The sequence below is a fragment of the Drosophila takahashii genome, chromosome 2R (assembly GCF_030179915.1).
Source record: "Drosophila takahashii strain IR98-3 E-12201 chromosome 2R, DtakHiC1v2, whole genome shotgun sequence".
Classification (NCBI taxonomy): domain Eukaryota; kingdom Metazoa; phylum Arthropoda; class Insecta; order Diptera; family Drosophilidae; genus Drosophila; species Drosophila takahashii.
The window spans coordinates 27,326,568-27,341,938 of NC_091679.1; the positions used below are offsets into that span (position 1 = coordinate 27,326,568).

The following is a 15,371-nucleotide window of genomic DNA, read 5'->3' on the forward strand; positions in this document are numbered from 1 at the left end:
CGCTTTTTCCGCAGCGTTTTTTTTTAGTTGTCTTGCTTTTGAAACATTCGAGTTCTTCTAACTTAATAGTGGTTAATAATATAATAAGTTCTTGAAAAATAAAGTGAAGAAAAGCCGGAATACAAGGCAAGCACGGACGAAGAAAGTGCAAAAAGGAATAGAATCAGCGCGTTCGGCGCCATACTGGATTTTCCGATTCACTGGAAAAGCAGCAAAAGTCTCATTTATGCAGATTGCAGTGCATATCTAGCTGAGACTTGATTTTTATTTATTTGGTAAGTGTAGGGAAAGTGGATTATAATAGTGGGTTTTCCATTGAAACACAAATTTCTAGTGCAAGTAACGGGAGTTTGTTTATATGCGCAGCAGCGCTGGACACTTCAAAAGAGAGACGAAAAATGTTATGTGAAAGTTCTTGAATTTCTTAAAGATGGATTCTGCGTTAAATAAATGGAAATTTTAAATTCGACACGTTACTACTTAAATTGTTTGTTTCATTTCTGCTTCTGCGCCGCCGCTTACGTCCGTTTCTCTTTAATCAGTCTCTCTCTCCTTTCTTATCCGCCTTATCTATTCGCGTCCCTTTTTGTTTGGCCAATTTAATTTTGAGCACTGAAAAAAACAATTTACATATATCATTTCCATTTGCCAGGTGCAAAATGATATGCAAAATAAAATATATATTTTTTTTATTAATTATTTATAAGCTAACTTTAAATAAAAATCTTAAATGAAACTAATGGGTATTGGTGGCTAGTCTATGGTCTATTTCTATGATTTTCTTGCATTTAATTTAAAGTTTCATGACTTACACAGCCATATGGCTGTAAAGGTGTTTTCATATTAATCATGTTTGCAAGTGTTGGTAGCCTCATATCATTGTTCAAACTATTGTGTAATGAGCTCTGCTTTTTTTCTGTGCATTCTTAATTGCTGCCGTTTTTGGGGGTGGCGGTGGGCGCACGCATTCCACGCCACTTGAATCATGCTCAATGGATTGATACTCTCTCTTCACCTCTCTCTTTCGCAGATTAGTTGACCGATCTCCGTTCCGATGGAGCAGGAAGAGGAGATCCTAACGCATGTGGCCAAAGTGGTCAGGGCCCTGATCACGTCCGCCAAGCCTCCGGTCGAATTGAAGTCCATCTGCAGGGATTACGTGGCTATCGAGGGTGAGCAGATGCCCTTCCGCAAACTGGGCTACTCGAATCCCCAGGAATTGCTTCAGGACACCGAAGAGTTCAACTTTAACAGTTACGGCAATCAGGTAAATGTCATGGCCCAATAAGCCAAAATGTCACACCTTTCCCTTTTGCACTTACATACTTTTATTTGTGTTGCCAAGATTCTTGGCGAATTACTGTATATCGCAAATGTCTGAGAGAGCGGCTCTCCGCCACCCACTTTAACTGCTTTCTTTCGCCCACTTTGCTGAGCTTGCTCTCTCTCTCTCTCACTTGCGCAGCTTTTAAGGCAGAGAGCTGCCAGTGCTGGCAACTAATAACTCAAAAAGTAGCCAAATATTTGATTTAAAGAAATTTAATACAAATGTACTTATTTTTAATGATTTTAATATTTTACTAAATTATAATTATTTTATTTTCCTTTGTTACAAAATACACATTATTGCATTAGGTCATTCATACTTCTTTATAGTAACTAGCATGCCTTGATAATTCAGTTACAGCATTGATGTTATAAAGCACTGACATCGTCAGTAAGCAGCTTTTATAGTTTGTAAAGAATTATATCCGGCTCCAAGAATTAAAAAATCATTTACGGAAACCAATCTTTCTACGTAAACATTCGAATTTGATATAAATTTCGTTTTTAATACGCAGTTTACGATTCGTGGTAATTTATAAAAAGAATTTTAAAACAAATTTCTACATAAGTGTCACTTAAGTATAAAAATGTTCTTTCTTCATAAAGCCATATACAGTTTTCAAGCGCGTTTTTATAGATAAAAAGCCAGATTGGCTTGGAAAGCAGTCAGGCTGTCATCACCGTTGGCGGATGAGCTTTTGGCGAGCGGCGACCGCTGCTTTCAGTCGAATTCTCTGGCTGAACGAGTGCGGTGAGCCGCTGCTGCTGCGCCGCTTCTTTCCCGCTCCGCTGTGACCGCCCGCCCGACCGACCGACCGCTCGACCGCTCCGCCCGCTCTCTCCAACGAAGGGGCAACGTGTCAACGGCAACGGCGTCTTCTTCTTTTCATCTCCGCCGAGAAAAGTGTAAACAATGGATCTTACTTACTCTAGTTTCGTTTTCGCTTGCATATGTAAATCCATATATTAACTAGTCTCGCCTTGAGTCGTGTTTTCCACGATTTGTGCTGATTAAGCGCTTTGCTTTAATAAATGCAGCGACAGCCAAAAACAAAAGTGTATAACGCGAAAATCGAAAAGGCCAGCAATTTAAAATTGGCTGAGTGTGTGTATGCGATTGCATGATTGCATGGTGAAAGTGAACGAACGCTGTTTGTTGTTGGCTATCATTTGCTTTTTTCTCTATAAATGTCTGTCCATCTGGGCGAAATGCACTTGAACTGTTTGCATTATTCTTGTTTTGCCGTCTGTTTTCTCACCTGTGGGCGAGAAAGTGGGCGATTTGGGCAGGTTCTTCCGGCCAACGCTTTTGCATTGTTGCCAAATCAATAATCGTACGACCCACGGATGCAGCACGAAGCAAACGCATGAAAGTCGAGACCCGGGACAGCTGATGATATTCATTTAAATTTCAATTATGTATTCCGTATCAGAGCCAGCATTCCGAGCTCTCGCTCTGCACTATTATCACGTCTTGGGTTTCAAAGCCCTGCCCATATCCAGAACCCACTGATTCGCCACTTGGAGCTGTGACCCCATAAAGACGATTGCAGCAGCAGTACTCAATGTGATTCATAAACAAAAAAAATCAACTTCAAACAACCGCTCTCGGATTTCCAAACGCTTGAGTAAAACTCATTGGGCTTGGCCGTAAAGTAGCTGGCTCTGCAGTTTTATGGGGCATTGGTTTGGATTACCCAAACTCAAGAGTTGTCCAAGCGGATCAACTTTCCCTTTCCAGAAATAGGGTTCTCTATTTGAAAGTCATTGAGACTGAGTATCATGTTAAAACTCCTTCAATATCTGGCATTTTTGTGCTAAAAATAATAACCATTAGAAAAGCCAAAGCTTACTTCAAAAAAATTACTTTTAAAATTAAAAATAATTCAAAAAATTTTTAAAAAGAAGGTTATTATTAAGAATAGTTTGACAAACTCAATAGTTGTCTAATCCACTTTCCGTTCCCAGAAATACGGTTCCTTATTTGAAAGTCATTGTAAAACTAAGTATCAGGTTAAAAACTCCTTTAATATCTGGAGTTTGTGTAGTAAAACAATAATCATATTGGCTACAACTTTTTACATCAAAAATAATTATAATTATCTTTAAAACTAAAAATTATTAAAAATAAGAGTACCGTTAAGTTTGTCATTGGTTTGGATTACCCAAACTTAATAGGGTTCTTTATTTGAAAGCCATTGTGAAACTAAAGATCAGGCTAAATAAAATAACAACAATTTTGGGAAGCCACAGCTTTTTACGTCAAAAAGAATAATTTTCAAAAATTAATCAATAAGAAGGATATTATTAAATAATGTTTCCTTTTTTTCTAATTGCTTCAAAACTAACTGAATTTCCATTCTTATCCCGTAACAGGTATTCATCAGTGCTAAATATAACGCCAAGACTGAGCACATTGCGCGTATGGTGCGCCAGCAGAAGACCAGCAAATCGAAGTCAATCACAAAACCATCGGCAGCTGCCCAGCGAGCAGTCAGTCAGAAGTCCAACTACGCCAATAGCTACCAAAACAAGAGCAACTACAACCAGCAGAAATATCAGCAGCCTCAGCAGCGCTATTACCAACAGCCACAGTACTGGAATCACCAGCAGCAGCAACAGAGTTACCAGCAGCGACCTCAGCAGTACTATCAACCAGCCCAGCAACAACAGTACCATCAAGGATCCCAGCAAGAACGGTGGGATCACGACTTTTACTGGCACCAGCAGCAGCAGCGACAGCAACAGCTGGAGGCAGAGGAGACGCAGCGGAACCGGCAAAAAGCTGCAGAGCTGGAGGTGCAGCTCAGGCGGGATAAAGAGATTAGGGAAAACGCTGAACGTGTGAGGCTGGCAAAGGTCAAGCGAGAGCAGGAACTAAAGGAAGCAGCTGCTGAACGCGAGAAGCAGGAGAAGGCCAAGCGAGAGTCTGCTGAACGCGAGCAGCAGGCGAGGGCCAAGCGAGACCAGGAGCTAAAGGACTGCATTGAGCAGGAACTGAGGGCCAAGATCAATCAGGATTGGCAGAGCAGGCAGCAAGAGTTTCAGGCACAGCTTGAGGAGCAGCTGCAGGCGTTGAAGAGGCAGCACGAGCAGGACCTCAAAAAGCGAGAGGAGGACTTGGAAAGTCTAAGGAAGGAGTTCCAGAGAAAGGAGCAAAGGGAGAAACTTAGGGAAGCCGAGAGTCGGGAGCAGCAGGAACGCGAGGAGAAGGAGAGAAGGGAGAGAAAGGAACGCGAGGAGCAGGAGAAGAAGGAAAGGAAGGAACGCGAGGAGAAGGAGATAAGCGAAAGGAAAGATTCCGAGGAGTTACTGCAGGATCTGGCTCAGCCGGCGACCATGCGAGCAGCGAAGTTGGATCAGGAGAAGATCCTAGTGACGATTGCAAACGACAAGGCGCCCGCCATGAATGGACACGGTCAGAACCATGCCAAATCCAACGGACATGGCAAACCGCCACTGCGTGCCATCCTGGGTAATAGTGCACCGCAGCAGCGCCAACAAGAAGCAAGCAGCGTTTTCAACAGCCCTGAATCCAACTACAGGCGGCCGCTGCATCCCCGCGTAATGCATCCCGGACAGGTGCGCTCTACGGGCAGCTCTGTGAATCATAGACTGAAAGTGACGCCGCAATTGAATGCTCCAACGCCAGCGGGAGCGCCCATTACGCCACCGGCATCGCCGGAGAATGCTCAAACGAAACCAGCTGCCAAAGCAACGCCCAAGGATGATGTTCTAAGAGTGCAGGGATCCCAAGTGCAGCCAGTCAAAGCCAATTCCACTCCGAAAGCCAAGGTGTCGCTTAAACTCGACTCTTCCTTCGATGCCGTTTCCTCGCTGAATCTCTATTGCGAGGAGAATGACTTTGAGAAACCCACATTTAATATATTCAACAAGCCGCCTTACCTGCACTGTTCCGTGCGGATCGCTGGCGATGTGTACAGCAGCTATCCGCAGGAGTTCTCCGATGCGGAGACTGCCTACCAGCGCACAGCCCAGATCGCCATTCAGCGCATCCAGCACGCCGAGTCGCACCAAAAGCTCACCGTCTGCACGCTCAGCGATGAGGAGTTCATCGACGGCCTGTACAAGGAGCTGTTGAAGTACCCGCACGGCATACTGGGCCACAAGCTGGAGGATTGGTACGGCCGAACCTTCCGGCAGCATTTGCCCAGCCATTGGTACGATCTGATCATTGAGTCGAACCAAATTCGCGTGGAGCACGGCATCGATCCGAGGATAATACTGTTTGCCAACGAGCCCGGATCCCCGCAACCGATTCGCATCAATACGAGCAGCATTCTGCCGCAATTGGAGCTGCCCTGGCAGCCGAACGAGAGTGGATCGCACGACTGGAACATGTTCATCAGCCACTGCGACTCCACCAAGCGGGTGTGGGCCCGACTGATCGATCAGATAGCCAACTTTGAGGAGCTGACGAAGCACATGGGCCGGCAAATGGAAGCTCCACTCTTCCGACAGAAGGTGCCCAAGCCTCAGGTGCAGGAAATCTATCTGGTTGAGATCCCCGACGGCTGGAACCGGGTGCGGGTGATCGCCGTGAACGAGGAGCAGCGTTCGTGCCGCTGTCACTTTGTGGACTTTGGCGATGTGTCGCTGTTTGACTTTGAGGAGCTATTCCAGTGCCCGCCGCAATTCAAGGTGCTGCCGGCGCAGGCCATTTGCCTGAGCATGTACGCGTTGGACAAGTTCGAGGATCATCCGCACGCCCAGCAGGTGCTGACGAAGGAGCTGGACAACCAGACGGTTGTGGCCCATGTGCTGACCACCGAGAAGCAGTTCGTGGAACTCGGAGGCGCAGCGCAGGGGGTGGAAGAGAATGGCAAGCGTCGCGCCTGTTTGGTGGCCACGTTGTACGACACCTCAACTGCGGAGGACATTCACTTAAACGATCTGGTCGCCAGCAGGATCACAAAGTGCACGCCGGCACCTTCGCTGAGTGACGAGAAGAAGATCGGCAAGACCACTCCCATTCTTGTGTCCCACATCAACGAGGATGGCGATCTGATGGTGCTGCTGCGCAACGATGATCTTAAGTTTGTGGAGCGAAGCATCGCGCAAACAGTTGCTGATCTGGGCGAGCAGGATCGAGTGAGCTACTCCGATCTGCTTCACGACCGTCATGTCTTCGTGTGCGATGAGTCCGTTGAAGGACTGAAGCAGTGGTTCCGCGGGCGATTGGTCAGCAGACCTAAAAACCCAGAGGAGGAGACCTTCGACGTCTACTACGTGGACGACGGACGGCAGCGCAAGACGCACATCTCCAATATTTACCGACTGGAAGCCAACAACAGGGCGCTGGCAACGTTCCCGCCGCAGGCACTGCCCGTTCGCCTGCACGACGTTCCCGAAATTGCGGGTCAGATGCTGGGACGCCTTCGTGGATTGATGCCGCCGCGCAGCGAGGCTCTGGTGGGTTTTTTGATTATACTTAATACGTTTAAGGACTGATTTATATGGTAAACTTGCGTTACAGCTCAAGGTTGTGGCAAAGGATGGAGCGAAGCCCTTGGTCAACGTGTTTATTCGCGGCCAGGATCCCGAGTCCATGTACATGTGCGTGAATATCGGGCTTCGTCTGGAATTCGAGATGGCCAGGTAAGTGCCCTCATTTTGGCTGCTGTGCATTGTCTATTCATTCAATATCATTACGGTCCGTGTCATCTAATCCCATCCGCCATCAAGCTCCTTAACCAACGACATCTGAATAGTGACTGGTGCCCTATAAGTTCATTAATATTATACTCGATCCTTTGGTTAATGCTGTCTCTATATATTAGTGCTTTCGATAAACTGGAACTGACTTGATAAGCTATCGCTAACTCAAATTCGATCTACGCTAATGAAAATATCCCGAAAACAAACCTACTGTAAGCTAACCCTAAGTCATTCACATCTTTGTATATACTCTGAAAAATATACTCATAAGTTGCCACATTGCTACCCAAGTAAGCTAAAGAGCGAACAAATTTTTTAAACCTCGAAACCAACTATTATCCCTGCCCCTCCGATCCGGCTTCTTCTTACCTTCCCACCTCCCCACCTTCGATTCCGCCCCCTCCGCACAGCTCCAATCAGCCGGAGAAGTGCGACTATATGCTCCTGAGTTCCAACGCCCAGCAGCTGCCCAGACGCGGCAGCTTTAGCTCCGTCGTCTCCAGTCAGAGCAGCAGCAGCGACCTGGTCGCTCTCACTCCGCCGGTGACGCCACAGAAGGCGGCGACTGCAAGATCGGGAGCCACCCCCTTCTCGTCGCTCATGCTCAAGGATTACGAGGCCATTCCAGCGGTGGGCGCCTATTTCGAGGTGCGCGTATCGCTCTCCATCAATCCCGGTCACTTTGCGGTAAGTTCAGCTATGGTAATTGAATAACTCTATGTTGTAATATTATATCCTGCTTCAGGTGCAACCTTATAAATGCTACAACCAGCTGCAGACTTTGATGAAGGATCTGCAGGAGCATTGCAAAGGACCTGCTGCCAAGGCAGTTCAGCCCTCGCAACTGGCAATTGGAGAGGCCTACGCAGCTCCCGACAGCGACGGCGTCTATCATCGGTAAGGAGTTCTTTAGATACCAAGATTTCACCAAGGTATATATGGGCACTTCCACCAAAAAGTCCACAGTCTACATTTTTCTGTACATGTTAAATTATTAAGTTAAAAGCAAACAGTCGGTAATTCAGGGATAGAGGTAAAGAAATACACTTTACAAAACGCTAAGAAAAAATGTCCCGAGCGAATGTAATTGAAACTGCATAAAAAAAAACAACAAACAGCTTTTGAGTGAAACCAAAACCATTTCACAGCGACATGTTTGGACACCATTCTAAAAAAAATCGTATTCAAATATTCCATCAGAATTTGCTAAATTCTTTTGTTGAATCAACGATAACTTAAAAACTAAAAATAGTACAAAATCTTTGCACAAAATAGAGCTTGGGAAGAGTGAAATGGAAAGCCCATTATTTAAAATAAATTAAATTTTTTTCCAATTTTTTTTTTCAACTTCAAAGGTGTGCAAATGTCCCGAGCGACAATATGGAAGTGCCCATATTCATGCTTCCCTTTATGCTATTAATGAAACTATTAGATTTCTAAGACATTTCCTATTCTGTTCACTTGCAGCGTAAGTATTCGCAAGATTTACGATGAGATTATACACGTGCGTTTCGTGGACGTGGGCGACGACGGAGTGGTTGCCTGCGATCAACTGAAAACCCTGCAACCGGATTTGAGAAAGCTGCCCAAGATGGCACTGCCAGCCCAATTATATGGTAGGTTTAAGATAAACCCTTGATTAAGTCTTTATAAACCATTTCCCCATTGCTTGCCAGGCATTCAACTGACCGACGTTGTCTGGAGCAAGGATACCTGCGTCCGATTCCGCGAGATGACGCTGGGTCAAAAGTTCATCGGAATCGTGCGACGCATGCACAAACAGAGAGACGAAACGCGGGCACTGGGCCTGGAGCTAGTGGACGTTTCCACGCCGAAGGATATTAAGCTGCACGAGATTCTCGTCGAGGAGGAGCACGCACAGCCGGAAACGAAGGAAGTCTGAAATGGAGGAGACGAACCGCTTGAATTTGTTCACGTTTATGTTTGCTTAATCATAGTCTTAGGATTAGGGACACATGTAACTTATTACGACGACACATTCCGCCAGCAGGAAGCGATAATAGCCAATAAATTATGGTTTTTTCTATCGAGAGAAGGGATGAACTTGGTTGGCGGACTTGATGTTGGTCTTGACGGCCGAGGGCGCCTTGCCCAGCTGCTGCTGCACGTTGCCGGGACTCATGGCGGGTCCGCCCATGGGCGAGGGTGCCCGGATCGAGGGCGGCACCATCATCCCGGGTCCGGGACCATAATTGGTCAGCTTGAGGCCCTTGCCCATGCCGACGGCGGCCACCAGCAGCTGGGTGTCGGCCATGCTGCTCGTCTGCTGGATGCCGGTGCGCGAGGAGCTCTCGATCTCCCACTCCTCGCGCGCCTTGCTGACCATGTCGAGGACGTGGGAGACGACCTTGTTGTACTGGGTGACCTGCTTCATGGCCGCGTCGTTGGTGAGGTTGGCCGCCTTCTGTTCGTTCTGCTGCATCTTCTGCTCGGTAATCGGATCCGGGCGGGTCCTCAGGTAGTCGGGAACGATGTCGTGCGAGAAGACCGGCACCCGGCCCTCGGTGATGTTGATCAGGGTCTCGTCCCGGTCCATGGAGACCAGTAGGGGCAGTACGGTTCGGTTCCTGAGCGGCGGACACTGCTCCTTGGCCAGGATCTTGGTCAGGCCGGTGAGGTGGCTCGAGATGATGGCAAAGTTGTCCAGGAACGTCGGCCAGTTGATGGTCTCGTATTCCAGCTCCAGTTTCTGGATCATGGACAGCACAGCTAGCTTCAGGTCGTTCAGGCGCTGCAGGACCGTCTCCAGCGTCATCTCGAACAGTTTTTCGTCGCGTTGCATTTTAGCTATTTATTTATTTAACTATTTAACAATAAATAATGTATTTAATTTAATTTCACAAAACTGGTAGAGTGACCAGGCAGACCGCGAATAGTACGTTTTCTGAACATGAAATTAGCGCCTGTAACTTATATTCGGTTTCCACTGCCTTTTATTTAGCAGGGGGATTCCCTAAACTGTTGAATTGCTGAATTGTTGAAAATTCAACAAAAAATTTCAGCAATTAAGGGAACGACCCAAAATGGTTCCTGTTGATTTTTCAAACAGCTGTTATTTGTTGAAAAGTTTCACGGAACTTAAAGCATGTAAAATTTGATTTATTATTGCTAGTAACTGTCTAAAAGTGTTACCAAGGTAAAAAGAACCACAAATATGCTTTCTAAGTTGATTTTAAAATAAATAATGCGTACTGGTGATACTAAAATGTTACAGAGTTGCCACGACTTTTAAAAAAAGGTGACAACTCTGGCTTTTCTGCCTCGAGGCTGATGAATTGCTGAAATTTCTGAAAGTTGACTTTGTATGGAACAGCTGATTAACAGCTGACCAAAATTCAACAATTCAGCAATTCAACAGTTTAGGGAATCCCCCTAGCATTTTAAATATTTAGGGCACTCTACTTTATTTCTTTAAAAAGTCAAGCAACATTTTATTTATTTTCAGAATCAAGAAGACTAAGCTTTTGGAAACCATGACCGCCAATTTACTATGTTCCAAAAGATTATTTTAAATAAAAACCTCCTCAAACTCCATGCAAATAATATTTGACCCAAAAGCACCCGATATAAAAACAATAATACAATGCCTTAAAATCATAATTAATGAAATTTATGTTCATACACAATGTTGCTAAACATGACCAGCACCAACAAACCAAGCAGTCTCTAAATTGGTAACAGTTCCAGGCGCCCAGTTGCACATACGGCGGGTAATAATTACTGATCAGCATATTCTGCATAATCAAAGCATGGAATTTTTAAGCTTAAGACCCCGTATATATAGCTACATTTAAAATCGCTTGTAAATTTGACATTATAGTCAAACATTTAATAATAATAATAATTACATTTTAAATAAAAGCTTTTGAATATAAAAATTAGATATAAATCGACGAACATTTTATTACATTTGTTGAGTATCTAAGCTGTTTCCATCGGATAGACTCTGTGGGAGAGGGCATTCAGGAATACCCCAATTAAAAGTAATTTTCCGCGTACTATTGAAGCTAAAACCACGATACTATCGCGAGTTGCCCAACCAGTGAGAGCTGACAATTGGTCAGTGCTAAGAAAAAATATCGGTATATAACTTGATATTTTTCACATCTCTCAGAGAATCTATCCTCTCTCAGTCTCTCTCTCTCTCTCTCTGCTCTCAATTTAACAGAAATGTTAAGATACAACGATTTCTTACATTGGCAGAGCAGCGGCAGAGGACTAACAGCTGTATCTTAACATTTCTGTTAGAAAACCGCGGAATCTAACATTTGAGAGCGCCGTTGCGGCCGAAAAGGGAACCAGTGAGCCGCTGACAACTGGTCAGTGCTAAGGAAAAATATCGGTTCATGATAATTCGACACTTTCCCACCCCTACCAACATGGCCGCCGAGAAAAACTGAACGCAACGCCGTGTTTTCCGTTGCGAATAAAGCGTTAAAACCCACAAAAACTCGAAAAGCGTGCACGCAAACGTCGCCAAATGTAAGCAAATTAGTATAGTGCCTGTTTTACACCGTTTACATAATCGCAGTAGCCTGAAATCGGGATTTAGTTGCTGTCGGTCGGAGTCTCGCCTTTTGTCTCACTCCCTCTGTCTCGCTCTCGCTCTCGTGCTGACAAGGCAGATATATTGGTGCTGGTGTGAGTGAGTGTGTATGTGAGTGAACCGAAAAGAAGAAAATGGAAGTGGAAAATACCCATGTGAAAAGATATACGCGCAAGCCGGTTGTCGATCGGTGCTCTCGCCCGATTTGGGTACGGACTAGACCAGGTCCCCGACGCCCCAAACCCCCGCGTCGCGATATGGGTTAATTGACGGACGGAACGGAACGCGTCCGCGTTTTCTCTCTTTGCGTTTTCAGCTGTCTCCCCAACTCTCTCTTACTCTTTCTCTCTCCGCTCTTGATATTGTTGATGTTGTTGCTTTCAGTTGGCCATTTCTAATGCTCTCTTTACATGTTTCTGTATTCAATTGTAATATATTTGCAGCTTGTTGTGTATGTTTTTGAAATGGTAAAGTGTGTTGTCGCGTTCGCCGAACCGAAACCGAAACCCTAACCGATTGGGGATTATAAAGAACTATACATATATCTACCGCGCGATATATATACATTTGCCAGAGCGAGAGAAATCCGATAATCCCGCGATGGCGTCGCGCAGGCGCGCCGAACTGAATCCCAAACTCCACATGGACAGGCAGCCGACAGCTGCGCGCATAACAGGTACCTGAACAGAACTTCTACATACCAACAACCAGCAGCAACTAGATGTGGGAAAACCCACTCATCGCCGGGATTAGCGGTCCTGCAATAAAGTAGCACCCATTTAAAGGGCTTCCCGGAACGAGAACTACCCACCACCCACCATCCTGCCAAACGAAGCTGACCTTTTACCTCTCAACCTTGCAGATCCCTCATTACCCGCTGGGAAGCGACGCGAGATCGACAACGTGATGAAGAAGGCGCGCGCCAACACCACCAACGATTACTGGGACAAGAAGCTGATCGAGGCCGAGGAGAAGGATCCGAACCGATGGCGCCACACGGGCTACAAGAAGATGTACATCCAGGGCGAGAGCAGCTCCGGCGAGAGCGAACGCGACGGTCGTGAGGGCGGTGGCGGCGGTGCCCCGCCCTACGGCCGGTATCCGCCCCCAGGCGGACCGCCGACCGGTCCGCCGCCTCCGTCGCAGCGATACGGCCGCTCCCGTTCGCCCCATTCGCGCAGTCGGTCGCGTCTGCGCAAGTCGCCACCGCTATCGCCGCCCCCGCGTCGCCGCTCGCCGCTCATGTCCATGCACGGCGGCCTGGACCGTCGGGGCGGACCGCGCTCGCCGCCCATGCCGCGTTCGCCCAACAACAGCCACGACGCCCTCATGCGTCGGCCGGGCAACGGCCACGGCGGAAGGCCGCGATCCCCGCCGGAACCCGCTGGCTCGTCCTCCTCGTCGCTGCGACGCAAGCCAAACGCGTCGCGTTCGCCGCTCGGCCGCCGCCGGTCGCCACCGCTGCCGCCGCCCTCGTCGTCGGGCATGGACAAGCGGGGTCCAGTCGGAGTCGCCCACATCCTGCCGCGCTCCAAGCGCCCGCCTTCGCCACCGCCAAGGGTGAGTAGTCAATCTAAAACAGTGGCGGCCAGCAGAGCCAGCTCGCACGGTCCACGGGATAGGCAGTTTCTCTGCCGCTGCGCTGCTAGCGTTTCGACGCGCACGTACGCTGTAAATCAGAAAAACACATAAACGCAATGGGTTCTTTCATTGTATGTGGGTTGCTTCTGCTGGCCAGCACAGATCTACAGGATTATGAATCTCTATAAGAAGTCTTAAATCTCAATTTTATAAAAAACTAATAGATTTTAGAACAACTGGTATAATTGTTAACCTTTATAAAATTTTTAAACATTTTTATTTTACATCCATCCATTCTCATTCTTATAGAATACCATTCCCATTAAACTTACTTACCTTTACTCGAATTAAAAAAATATCACAAGTTTATTTGTTTTAGATATCTATGAAATTGATTTTAGATATCTATAAAATTTATTTACTTCATTTATATCGCAGTTAAGCTTAAGTAATCAGAACATACTTTTAAATTTACATCTTAATAAACGTCTTATTAAACTGCGTCATTAAAACTACTCATTTAATAGCTTTAAAAACAGATTTTATCATATAATAATTACATATTTTCTACCTTCTTGCAGCACTCAATGCGTTCGCGTTCAAACAGCTCGATGAGCAGCAGCTCCGATGATTCCTGCTCTCTTTGCTCGCCCAGCCATCGTCACAGATCTCGGTAAGTCAGCCATTCAGATTTCTGTTGCTTCTGCTTTAACCATATCGACCCCTCAACCATTGCAGATCCCGCGGACCGCGTTCGCCGCCACCCAAGCCACGTGGCCATTATCGTTCGGGGGCGCCGCCGCCTCCTCCGTCGGAATCCCATGGACGTATCCATGGTCGCCCCACCACTCCGCCGCCCGTGCGCGGTAGTGGAGGCAGTTCGGTGTCTGCCATGGAGAAGTACCGCCAGGCGAAGATGCGTCACATCGGCCATGATCGCGTCTCCTCGTCGGATGCGCACATGAAAATCGCGCGAGCGTCGCGTCATTCACCGCCGCCGGAAGATCCGCGTCTCAAGCACCGTCCGCCAGAGCCACCAGAGCCGGCATCAGCACCAACTGGAGCGCCGACATCACAGGCTAAGAAAAAGAAGAAGGAAAAGGAGGTGAGCATCCTAAAGAACATGCTAAAGAACTAAAATTACACACACTTTGCTTAGTTAAAAACTAATAGTCAAAATCCTTGCAAATAAAATCTAATAATCCAATTCTAATCCACAGATGAGGCCACGCATTAAAATTGAAGGTGAGAAACGCAAAAAGCATCCGAGCGGGACGACCGGAGCTAACGCGGCGAACTCCTCCTCGGATTCGGACGATTCGAACGGCTCGGACAGTGACGAGGTCGGCACGCTGCCCACATTCTCGGCTACAACGCGGCTGACGCTCTCGGAGCGATTCGGCAAAATGGCGCAGTGGAGCATCGATCGCAGCAACATGGAGAATATGCGAATCACCAAAGACTCCGCCGGTGGGGCCCTCAAAGTGATGATTGAAGAGGGCCTGGAGTCGCCGCCGCGTCGCTATTCGTATTCGCCGGCACCGGCCGGGCACTTTCCGGAGGAGTTGGCCACCACAGCACCGTCGGGAATGCTGTCGTGGGACGACGTGCGCGTCCGTTACGAGTACTACAAGAGTCGTGGTTACCTAAGGGACTTGGACCTTAAGGTAGGTGGTGATTTCATCTGGGTACTTTTGCTCAAATACTAATAAATTAAATTTTTCCTGCAGGACTATATCAAGTGGGAGGAGTGGTGGTATAAATATCAGGAGTGGTTGAAACAGGAACGCTACTATGAGTACTGGGATCGCAGTCAGCAATTGCGCCGACGACGCAAGAAGCTGCCGGTCACTCAGCGCTTAAATTGAGAGCCCCTCCGCATCTCAATCATCTCATTAACTTCCTTTTTCCCGCTCTCCTTATTCAGTTCATTTTTTTGATCTAGTTTTTCCCTCCCTTATCTTGTATCCTCATCATTTTCGCATCCCATCATACTCTTTTGTACATTTAAAATGTATGAAACTGCATTTGTCAGCTTATATTTTGATAACTAATTACAAGCCAAGCGAAGGAGTTGGTTGGCTCTTGGCCCCTGACATCCCGCTTTTGGTTTCTATTAACACTGAACTTTGTAAGTTTCTTTTGAGTGCATGTTGTTCAGTACAACACACCCAGATATTTGTAAACGCATTAAATAACAGTCAGTATACAACCGTTT

General features: G+C 46.8%; 3 protein-coding genes across 7 annotated transcripts; 2 read left to right on the top strand and 1 right to left on the bottom strand.

The window, feature by feature from the left end:
* Nucleotides 1-1,030: 1,030 nt before the first annotated feature.
* Nucleotides 1,031-9,061, top strand: tapas. 4 transcript variants are annotated; one of them, XM_044392718.2, is made up of 7 exons: nt 1,031-1,267; nt 3,703-6,759; nt 6,824-6,945; nt 7,416-7,692; nt 7,751-7,902; nt 8,473-8,621; nt 8,682-9,061. In XM_044392718.2, the coding sequence occupies exons 1-7, from the start codon at nt 1,055-1,057 to the stop codon at nt 8,906-8,908; spliced, it is 4,197 nt and encodes a 1,398-aa protein (XP_044248653.2). In that variant the 5' UTR covers nt 1,031-1,054; the 3' UTR covers nt 8,909-9,061. The 4 variants fall into 4 exon arrangements, with proteins under 4 accessions (XP_044248653.2, XP_070068010.1, XP_070068009.1 ...); XM_070211908.1 differs by lacking the exon at nt 1,031-1,267 and adding an exon at nt 1,711-1,854; XM_070211907.1 differs by lacking the exon at nt 1,031-1,267 and adding an exon at nt 2,092-2,232.
* On the bottom strand, nt 8,928-9,890 carry MED8 (mediator complex subunit 8). The gene has a single exon (XM_017139528.3). It carries the CDS (start codon nt 9,806-9,808, stop codon nt 9,050-9,052), a length of 759 nt encoding a protein of 252 aa, XP_016995017.1. The 5' UTR covers nt 9,809-9,890; the 3' UTR covers nt 8,928-9,049.
* Nucleotides 9,891-11,368: 1,478 nt separating this feature from the next.
* On the top strand, nt 11,369-15,365 carry LOC108055949 (serine/arginine repetitive matrix protein 1). Of its 2 annotated transcripts, XM_017139537.3 has the most exons (7): nt 11,380-11,508; nt 12,016-12,248; nt 12,435-13,132; nt 13,735-13,826; nt 13,892-14,258; nt 14,374-14,820; nt 14,884-15,365. In XM_017139537.3, the coding sequence occupies exons 2-7, from the start codon at nt 12,173-12,175 to the stop codon at nt 15,019-15,021; spliced, it is 1,818 nt and encodes a 605-aa protein (XP_016995026.3). In that variant the 5' UTR covers nt 11,380-11,508; nt 12,016-12,172; the 3' UTR covers nt 15,022-15,365. The 2 variants fall into 2 exon arrangements, with proteins under 2 accessions (XP_070069138.1, XP_016995026.3); XM_070213037.1 differs by lacking the exon at nt 12,016-12,248 and having other exon boundaries at nt 11,369-11,508.
* Nucleotides 15,366-15,371: the final 6 nt, after the last annotated feature.